Source organism: Otolemur garnettii, unplaced genomic scaffold (genome assembly GCF_000181295.1).
Source record: "Otolemur garnettii isolate 467f Iridium unplaced genomic scaffold, OtoGar3 scaffold00063, whole genome shotgun sequence".
NCBI lineage: Eukaryota > Metazoa > Chordata > Mammalia > Primates > Galagidae > Otolemur > Otolemur garnettii.
The window spans coordinates 10373645-10384397 of NW_003852458.1; the positions used below are offsets into that span (position 1 = coordinate 10373645).

The following is a 10753-nucleotide window of genomic DNA, read 5'->3' on the forward strand; positions in this document are numbered from 1 at the left end:
AAAAAAAAAAAAAAAAAAATACAACCCACCAAGAAAAAGCATGAAAACTGAGATCTACTGGCTATGTTACTTCTTTTCCTTGAAAAGAAACTGAAAAACCACACTGAATTTTTATGAACAAAAGAGTCATTAGAAATAGGATAGACAAAGATGAAAAACAAGAATCAAAGTAAATCAAGTTTTAGTAAGATGGAAGATTTGTCTTACTAGATATAGAAAAATTTACAGTAAGGCAAAAATAATTAAGAGTGGCATTGGTGTAGAAAGATAAAAAAGAGATCCACATGAATAAGACAAATTTACAGAAGAGTTACCTGGTATATAATAGAGAGGGATTATTCTAATGAAGAGGAAAAATGACTTAATATCTATTGCTGAGACAAGAGACTATGGAAAAGATGTCTAACTCCTACTATATACCGTATGTGAAAGTTAGCCATGTGGATTCAAGACCTAAATATGAAAAGCAGAGATTTTTAAATAAAATGGAATTTGCTAGTGCTAAGAAAGTTTTCTTACAGATAAAGTTTGATTAAACTAAAACCCCAAAAGTTCTATACGATATTATAAACTAAATGGAAAAACAGCCACATACTGGGAAAAGTTAACTGTCCGCTAAGAATCATTTTTTCTAGGGCGGCTCCTGTGGCTCAAAGAAATAGGGTGCTGACCCCACATGCTGGATGTGGCAGGTTCAAACCCAGCCCTGGCCAAAACAAAAAAGAAAAGAAAAACTGCAAAAAGAATCATTTCTTCTAGACCACATAAGGAATTACAAATCAGTAAGACACACAAATGATTCAACGGATAGCAGTCAAAGAGTACTAACAGGCAGTTCTCAAAGGAAGAAATCAAAGTCAACAGGAACAAGGAAAGAAATTCAGTATCACTATTCTGGGAAATAAAATGACAGTAAGAGAGAATTTAATACAATCAGACTGACAGATTAGGTCTAATAAAAATTACTGCCAATGTGGAGGAGCCAGAACCTCGTATGCTGCTGGTGGGAATATTAAATGGCATAATCACACTGGAAAGCAATTTAGCAACATTCACTGATGGTTAAGATGCTCGTGGCCTATAACTAATTCTACTTTCTCAACCTAAGAAACTTCTTTGTGTAAGAGGCACAGGATTGACAAATGCCTGCAATCCAGAGGAAGCAAATGGAAAAATTCCAACCACAAGCCAGTTATATTTTATGCCAGATGTGAAAAATTTCTTCCTCACCCTACAGTATCATCCATCACAAAGTGATCTTTTTATAAATGATCCTCTTCTGGAAGTGGAAGTGTGTAGAGACTTAGGCTTTAAATCAACTTGTGATCTACACATTAATGACATCTGTAATTCTTGGTATTGGTAAGCATTAACCCACATTAGTATCTGTTGCTGACTACAATGAACTAGAACCATTTTTCTCTTCCATTCTAATTACCTGAAAGCTTAAGAGGAGAAAAACAAAACAGAGGAAATATAAGATGAAAAATGGTTGCATTTAATTGAGGAATTTTTTGTTAAAGTGACAACAGACTGTATGTGAAGAATGTTCATAGTGACTGTGAAAAATATTCTGTGTAAGACAAACCTTTACCCTGGTATTTTAGAACAATGTGAACATGTCAAAAAGTTACAATTCTGTGCTTATGAGAATGTAGTTTTCTGTGATTTACTACTTTAACAAAAACTAGGGGTGGGGGAAATGACTGTGAGACAACATACCTGGATCAGCTGCAGTAAAAGGAACACCATCAGATGTATAAAATGTTGGTTCATTCTAGGATGAATCAAAGTGATAAAAATACGTAATCATTTTAGAATTGATTTTTTAAAGTACTTTAATTAATGAAGCATTGCTGATGTCACTCATCTGCACCTGATAATGCAAGAAAAAACGAAAAAAAAAAAACAAAAAAAAAACCAAACCAAAAAAACCTAACTTCTTAGCAGCCATTTTCACTTCACTGGTAAAGTCTCTAAGGTTTTCAGATTTCCATTCTTGTTCTAACAGTGCTGTCTACTGTCTGTCCCATTCATGGTGAACTGTTCTGTTGTGCATTGTGATTTAGTGTAAACTCACTTTTAGCTATGATTTCTCACTACCTCACCATTTCTTGAAGAATTTCCAAGACTAGGGCTGGAGGAATGTTTCTCCATGTTGCTTTACGTTTGGTCATGTCAGAAGCTTTAGGGCATCACTGGCCTGGTAACCATTTTTTTTTTTTTAATTTTATTTTACTATAAACATACAAAGTCATTCTGAGATGCAGGTCCTTGGTTATGAATTCTCTGGAAAAACTGCTTCCTGGCATACCTGCGCTCACTCCAGTCCAATCCTTACCAATCTCTCTTTGGATGGATCTTTCTCCAGTCCACCATGGAGAAAGAGAATTCTAGTTCTCTTCTCTTAATTTACCTAGTCTGCTGGTTGTCATGCCAACCTAAGCCAGTGAAGAGAGCTATTAGGCATTGAACTCTGAGAGCAGCTTTGAATAACTCATCTAACTTCCAAAATTGAATTCAAGCAATAAGCAAAACTGAAAATATAAATACTGGCATACCATAAAGTAGTTAGGATCATTTTCAGGTGTTGCTTCTCTGTATGTTGAAGTTGCATGAACTCTACCCCAGTTACTAGACCGGAGTTCTACAAGTTTCAGGAGCATCTGTTTTACATCTCTGCAGACAAAGTTGAAAGTTGAGTTAAACTGTACCCACCATTAAGTGGGTACATCAAGCTCTTAAATATCTCAAACTCTTAAGACTTGATGGCCTGAAAATTTAACATGTACATCTTAGCAATCAAAGCTAGATTTTCTGACTTTCCTAAATGACATAAATTCACTGAAAAAAAAAAATAGTCTTGAAGAAAGATTAGTAGTAGCAGTTCAAAGATGAGGTAAGCCAGATGAATTTATCAAGTTAAATAGTTTCAATTATTCTCTACCATCTAATATTAAGAGATCTCTAGACTCTCTCTGTTTTTCTTATTTGTTTCACGTAACTGACTATATGGTCCTTAAAGGCAGTGGCTACTTTTCAAACACTTTTGTGTGTTCTACTATACCTTCAGTAGTATTTTACCCAAGTATTTGTTGAACAAGTTAGTCTGAATCATTTTATTTTTCACTGGACTCATTTTAACGCAGGAACATCTTAACTTTCCCAACTTATACATGTAACTGAACAAAATGGCTAGTAAACAGAAACCAGAGGTAAGAAAATATTTCTATAGATCTGCAAGATTTCAATTACCCTGATGAATTATAGCAGATTATAAAAAGAACCTCCAAAGAAAATGCAAGAAATTGAGATCTATTGGCTGTCTACTCTATTTCTTACCTGCTACAGTTTGCATCTAGGACAACATTTTCAATTCTCTGAATAATTTCCTCCATGTCAGTCTTTCCTTTTTCCTTCCATGCATCTTCCAAAACTGACCCTGTCAACTAAAAAAGAAGGTGTTACAAAATAACAGACTGATAGAATGCAGAAATTTTAAGATTAGTAGTTCAAAGATGAGGTGAACGAGATAAATTTAGCAAGTTAGCTTCAATTGTTCTCTACCATTTCATATTAAGAGATCTCTATACCCTCTGTTCTTTGACTGTAAGAAATAAACTATAGCAGAGCTTTAATCACAGGTTATATTTCCTGTATTACTAAGACAGGCTAGTAGGTTTGAATGGTTACTTTTTTTTTTTTTTTGAGACAAAGTCTCACTATGTCGCCCTTGGTAGAGTGCAGTGACGTCACAGCTCACAGTAACCTCAAACTCTTGGGTTTAAGCAATTCTCTTGCCTCAGCCTCCCAAGTAGCTGGGACTACAGGTGTCCACCACAACACCCGGCTGTTTTTTGTTGCAGTTGTCATTGTTGGTTAGCTGGCCTGGGCTGGTTTGAACCTTCCAACTTTGGTGTATGTGGCTGGCGCTGTAACCACTGTGCTATGGGCGCAGAGCCTGAATATGTTACTTTTTGAAATATGCAACAAGCAGCACATATAGAAACTATGAATTAAAATACATACACAGACTCCATCAAGAAAAATAATGAGTCAAATATTTAAATAGGCAATTCACAGAACTAATGACAATGGCTAAAAAAACATGAAGAAATGCTTAAATTCATTGGTGATCAGAAAAATGCAAAGTAAAATGAGGTTTTTGTTTTTGTTCATCTATAAGGGAACAAAAACAAAGACTGATTATATCTAACACTAAAAGGATAGAAGCAAACAGATGTATTCAGTCGCTACTGATTTAAATACATACTGGTTCAGCACTGGGAAGGAAAATTTGCACAACCTAGCCATATAAAGTACACATGCTCACTGACCCACCAAATCTATGTTTAAGAATGTAACCTACAGAAATACTTGCACATATAAAGACATGAGAAAAGCTTATGAACAGTGCTGCTGGGGCAAAACTGAAAATAATCCCAATGTTCCTTGATAAACACTTATACTTGGAGGTTACTCAATAATGAGGTCAACAGCTGTACTTCTGTGAAAAAAGTCCAAGATCTTCCACTAGGTAGCAGGAAAAAAGTCACAAAAAAGGATAAGATCTTAAGAGAACATATATAGACATAAAGGAAAAAGAAGGAATTTACAGATGGGGATGGGGTGAAGGATTCCCATGTTTTGCTACTTATACTACAAACATTAAGCTTATATTGCCTTTTCAATATACTGAACAGCAAATGAAATGTCAATATTTAACTTAATATTGAATTCATTTGTGTACTGCATGTTTTCCTTCCTCTAAGTTATAAATTAAATGGGTAAATGGTTAAAAATTAAAAGTAAAACCTACCTTTAGTAATTTTACTGCACAAATTAAGTTGTCATCCATAGGATTAGAAAAGAGGGCATTCAGCAATTCTCGGAGACCAACCTGAAGAATATCTGCTCTTGTAACCTGTCCATTTGTTCCCTTGATCTTCCAGGATAAAGGAAAATTAAAAGCCAGGATGCCAAAACATGATACAGATATATAAATGGTCTAACAAGGTGTTGGCAAAGTGTTTTAGTTAAATACAAAAATCATAGGAATACACTTCAGTATCTTTATAAAATTAGTTAGAATTCCTTTAATATGTAAATAAAACCTCTAATAAAACTGGGGAAACTGTGAGTAAAATTTAACTTCCATTTATCACACCCATGGTCAGGATAATTTAAGCCTACTTTGACTACCTATTAGAGCATTCTCTAGTTTGTTAGGCAACTACCTTCTTCAAACACAGCATTTTATTCTGCTTTTTATAATAAATTAATATATTCTAGTTTGCATTAGAGTGGCATACATATCTTACTTAACCTGGTAGAGAAATTTGGGGTACAGAAATGATGACTTTACACTCCCCACAAATTTAGCATCATACAGAAAATGCTCAAAAGTATTCCTATAATGACTCCTCATTTAAGGTGCATTCTAGACAGTTCTGATTTTGGGCTTATGTAACAATTAGACTAAAGAAGCACAAGGTATGAGATTTCATCTGTGATAAAAAGGAACAGATCCCGGAGGACACAGACCTTTTAGATACACTGGCTGAGATGCACATTTGGCGATGGATTGCATTCCCCTAGGTAGAGTGCTGTGACATCACAGCTCACAGCAACCTCCAACTCCTGGGCTCAAGCGAGTCTCCTGCCTCTACCTCCCAAGTCGCTGGGACCACAGGTGCCCACCACAACGCCTGGCTATTTTTTGGTTGCAGCCATCATTGTTGTTTGGTGGGCCAGGGCTGGATTCGAACCCACCACCTTAGGTGTATGTGGCTGGTGCCTTAGCCACTTTAGCCACAGGTGCCGAGCCGGATTTGCATGTCTTAATGATGTTTCTGATGTTATGATGTTTATGATATTAACTTCAAGTCCAGGTTTAAGAGACATAAATGTACATGAGATTTACTAATAAAAAACTTCAAGCAAATCCATTATATAGCATTTTCAGCACTAATACTACCTAGTAATAAACATATACTTAACCATTAAGTGTACCAGCTAAATTTACAAACGTGTTTAGCTGTAGACTCTGTACAAATTAATTTTATGTGGAAGATTAATATATGAAATAAGACAAAAGAACTATTCTTGGAGGTCAGGATTGGGAAGATGTTGTTCAAAGGATGCAAAATTTCCATTAAACAGGACGATAAGTTCAAGAGATCTACTGTACATCATGATAACTACTGTATACTTAAAAATCCAGATTAGGTTAGGTGTTCTTCCCACACAGTAAGTATGTGAGGTAATGCAGATTAAACAGCTTGAGTAGGGGCCCAGTATTGTGGCTCACACCTATATCCTCACTCAGGGAGACTGAGATGAGAGGACTGCTTGAGCTCAGGAGTTGGAGACCAGCCTGAACAACATAGCAAGACATCCTCCCCACACACCCGCCGCCTACTAAAAAAAAAAAAATTAGCCCAGCTACTTGAAAGGCTAATTCAAGAACCCAAGAATTTGAGGTTGATGTGAGGCTGGCTGATGCTATGGCACGCTAGTCTGGGCAACAGAGTTAAGACTCTGCCTCAAAAACCAAAGCAAAACCAAAAAATTCAATTTGGCTTAACCATTTCATTGTATACATATAACAAATTATGGTGAACATCATAGATAAAACTTTGTCAATTAAAAAGACTAAGTAGGCTCAGTGCTTGTAGCACGGTGGTTATGGTGCCAGCCACATAAACCACATAAACCAATGCTGGCGGGTTCAAACCCAGCCCAGGCCTGCTAAACAACGACAACTGCAATAAAAAATAGACATGCACTGTGGCGGGTGCCTGTAGTCCCAGCTATTTGGGAGGCGGAGGCAGGAGAATCACTTAGGCCCAAAAGTTTGAGGTTGCTGTGAGCTATGACGCCATCGCAATCTACCGAGGGCAACAGAGTGAGACTCTGTCCCAAAAAAAAGAAAAAAGAAAAAGTAAATGAATAAACAAATAGTAGTAAAGGCTGGGTGTAGTGGCTCATGCCTATGATCTCAGCACTTGGAAAGCTGAGATGGGTGGATTGCCTGAGCTCACAGGTTTGAGACCAGACTGAACCAGAACAAGACTTCGTCTCCACCAGGTGTTGTGGCAGATGCCTGTGGTCCATTGGGAGGCTGAGGCAAGAGAATCGCTTGAGCTCAGGAGTTTGAGGTTGCTGTGAGCTATGACACCACAGCACTCTGAGGGTGACAAAGTGAGGTAGTCTCTCAAAAAAAAGTAAAAAATACTTAAAAAGAACTATTCTGGGTCAATTAGGGCAAAAAGCCAGAAACTCTGGCCTTTCTTCTCTTCACTGAAAGCTCTGTGTTCTGCAGTATAAGTTGCTGTGAACCATGAACTGAAAGTCAACATACTAAATGTATTAAAATTTATGATGCAAAGACTCAAAAGGTATCACTGATATTTCAAAAGCTTAAACATCCTCAAAGACTTAACAAAAAGCTCAGTAATTCCCAACATCCTGCCTATGAGCTGAAATGTTACAGACATCCATTAGAACACAGATATTACCATGAGTAGATACTAAAGCATGTTCTTTCTTTCCCACTCCCTCTTTCATTTCCCAGTAACATGTTCTGAGTAAAACTGCCAGCCAACAATGTGTTAAATGCTGTAAAAGTACAATGCGAACACAAATTCCTCACTGACATCAACTTATGTTCTCAGACCTTGTTAGCATTTAAAAGAAAAATTTCTCACCTCCAGGTTAAGATAAAGTTCTCCCAGAAAGAGTACAAATGCATGAAATCGTTTTCGGGTAACTTCATCCCCTTTTGCAGCTTGATCTTTAACTTCATATTCAGTCCGACATCTAATAAAGATATTTCTTTTGTAATTCTCATTTTTTAAAAAATAATCAAACAAGAAGACCATTTGTCAGTTTAGTTGTCCACAGCACTTAAAGGCAAGGACAATGTCCCAACAACCTAACTTTCTGTGACTTACAAAATGTTTTTATTGTAGAGGCTAAAATATATATCATCTTTTCACACTGAGAGCTCCAGTTTCAAGAATCTGTTGTTTATTTTTGACTACTCTTATCAAATTGGTAATGTTTAAGCAACAGTGTCATGAGGCTCATGGCATACTGGGACCAAAAAAGGGGAAAAATAGCCTCACCGTATTTGTCTTACATGCTTTTTAATAAGCACTGATTTTATCTAAATCATCCTTGTGAAAATGTCTTTGAATATTAGAACTTTAAAACAGATCTTTAAATATATATAGATAGCCTCCCACTAAGCTGGAAAGAAAAAAAAATTCTTAAGCCCACTACCACTGTTAACTTCCAGTATACATATCAGGGAAGTTTTAAAGTGAGAAAATAATTTCCTAATTAAACCCACAACATAGAAAGCAACGGATTTGGTCACCATCTCCAATGTAGACCGAGGGCTTCAAACAATTGACTTTTCCTTGCTTTATTTTCCCCTGACCTGGTCCATTTGCCTCAGAGATAACAAAAATGAATCTTCTTGAAGCTTACTGTCTTAGTACTATAAGGTCTCTAAACTAATCACAGTAAATCTCTCACTGCTTTTATAAGTATAATTATGATGTTAGCTACTAAAATGGATTTTTAAAATGGACAATAAAAGTTTATCATTTTGGTGGTAAGTTATTTATCTTTATTGATAAGGTGATGACAAAACCCTGGGAAAGTCACTTCATATTAAATGGGACAATTTTTCTTATAAAGAAAAAAGAGCTATTGAGACCAAATGGCTTCCTTATACAGCCATAGTTTAGATTGGCTTTGTAAAAAAAAAAAAAAAAGTAATAAAAAAAGAAATCACCTTTTAAGAATTTGCCTTGGGTCAGTTTATCAGCTAGCCATGAACCCAACACAGCTTATTATGATGATGTAGCCAATTCCAATGCTCAGAAGCTGTATTAACTGAGTTCCTCTGAGTCAAAGGTAGTAAAGTACATTATCTTCTTATACATATTAAATTACTCATCAGGAAAAACAGCTGGGATATTTATAGATAGAACACTGTGGTTAACATCGGAAGAGATCAGTTAATACCAATTCAGTCATCCAAAAACACCTTTACAACTTTGCAGGTAAGAATTTAGGTCAAATAATTTGTTTTGCAAATTGCTGTAACTGTCTGTACATTAGAACATGATTATGTGCAAAAATAACATGTTTATACATTGTTGACTACATAGGTGAAAGACCCTAAACCTTTCTAAGCTAAAGACTTAATTGTACTGTGTAAAAGCAATACATGTGTATTTTAGGAAGGGTAAAACAGAAAAACATAAACAACCAAGTCACCACCAATAATTCCAATGCAACCCTGAGGTAACTGCTGTGAGGGTAACTTCTATTCTGGAATTTGTTTTTCCAAAGAATGTACGTAGTAGAATTATGCTCTGCTTTTTGCTTATTATATCATTAGCATTTCTCCACATTAGTATCTTTGATAGTATTATAGTACTATAGAAACACACATGAAGGAAGAGTCAGAATCAGAAGAGTGGTTCTCAGTCATGGCTATACAACAGAATCATTTGGGGAGCTTTAAAAAAAACCTGGCTCTACCTCCATCCAATTATACTAGAATTTCCTAGGGTGGAGGCAGGGTTTCAGCTCTAATTTAGTCTCTAAGTAACTCTATGGCATAGCCAAAGGTGAGAAGCAGTGGGGAATAAGAAGATACATTAACTTTTCTGGCATCCTACCTACTTTGTACCAACTATGCACATTTCCAGAATTTATTTTTTGCATTTATTTAATTATAGCTAAGGTTAGATATTTTTAAATTTTGTCCAAACTATACCAATTAAGGCCATTCCGAGTATGAATTTCTGTTAAATTACTGATCTTTTTTCTTACTCATTCCTAAGAGCCTCCTCTTTTTTAATTAGGTAAATGAGCTCACTGGCATGTGTTATAAATCTTTCAATTTTTACTTCATAATTTATGCTTTCCTCCCCAAATGTTACAATCTATATGTAACTAAATTTGTTAATCTCTTGTTTTAGGGCCTATAAATATTGGATTTTACTTAAAAGGGCTTTACCAACCCAAGATTTGTTTAATTTTCAGTTTTCCCCCCTTAGTATTTACCAATTCACTTTTAAGACTTTGATATATTTGGAATTTATTTTGGCATAAAGAGTAAGACAGGAACTTGTCTGACAGGAGTTTGTTTTTTTCCTCAATGGCTATCCGGTTATGCTACAGGTACAATTTATCTTTTCATCAAAGACTTAATTTTCTGGTGTTTCTGAAGTCTACTTTCAGAATCATTATTCTGTTCCACTGCAGTTTATCCAAAGGAATACTATGAAGTCATTAAAGTATTTTTTTTTAGACAAAGTCTCAAGCTGTAGCCTTGGGTAGAGTGCTATGGCATCATAGCTCACAGCAACCTCTAACTCTTGGGCTCAAGAGATCCTCTTGCCTCAGTTTTTCTATTTTTTTTTTTTTTAGTAGAGACGGGGGTCTCGCTTTTTGCTCAGGCTGCTCGTGAACTCAAGCAATCAACCTGCCTTGGTCCCCTAGAGTGCTACGATTATAGGCGTGAGCCACTGCACCCAGCAAAGGTATCTTTAAAGAACTAATGGACAAACAATAAATTTGAAAACAACCTCATTATTGAAGATAATTCAAATAATAAGAAAATTCATTTTCCCTAAATTAGCTTGTGTAAGTTTAATATCATCCCCGAAATTTCTCACAAGTACCAAGGTAATTTCAAACACGAATTTTTTTTTTTTTTTTTTTTTTT

At 35.7% G+C, this 10753-nt stretch overlaps 1 protein-coding gene across 2 annotated transcripts in view; it reads right to left on the minus strand.

Moving 5' to 3' along the window:
- PAIP1 (poly(A) binding protein interacting protein 1) overlaps window positions 1-10753 on the minus strand; it is a 33555-nt gene that overhangs the window by 6855 nt on the left and 15947 nt on the right. For both annotated transcript variants that reach the window (XM_003792966.3, XM_003792965.3), the window contains exons 5-9: window positions 7710-7821; window positions 4820-4945; window positions 3343-3449; window positions 2562-2679; window positions 1723-1777 (exon numbers count right to left, since the gene is read on the minus strand). In XM_003792966.3, coding sequence (XP_003793014.1) covers window positions 1723-1777; window positions 2562-2679; window positions 3343-3449; window positions 4820-4945; window positions 7710-7821 — 518 coding nt within the window. The remainder of the gene's footprint in view (window positions 1-1722; window positions 1778-2561; window positions 2680-3342; window positions 3450-4819; window positions 4946-7709; window positions 7822-10753) is intronic.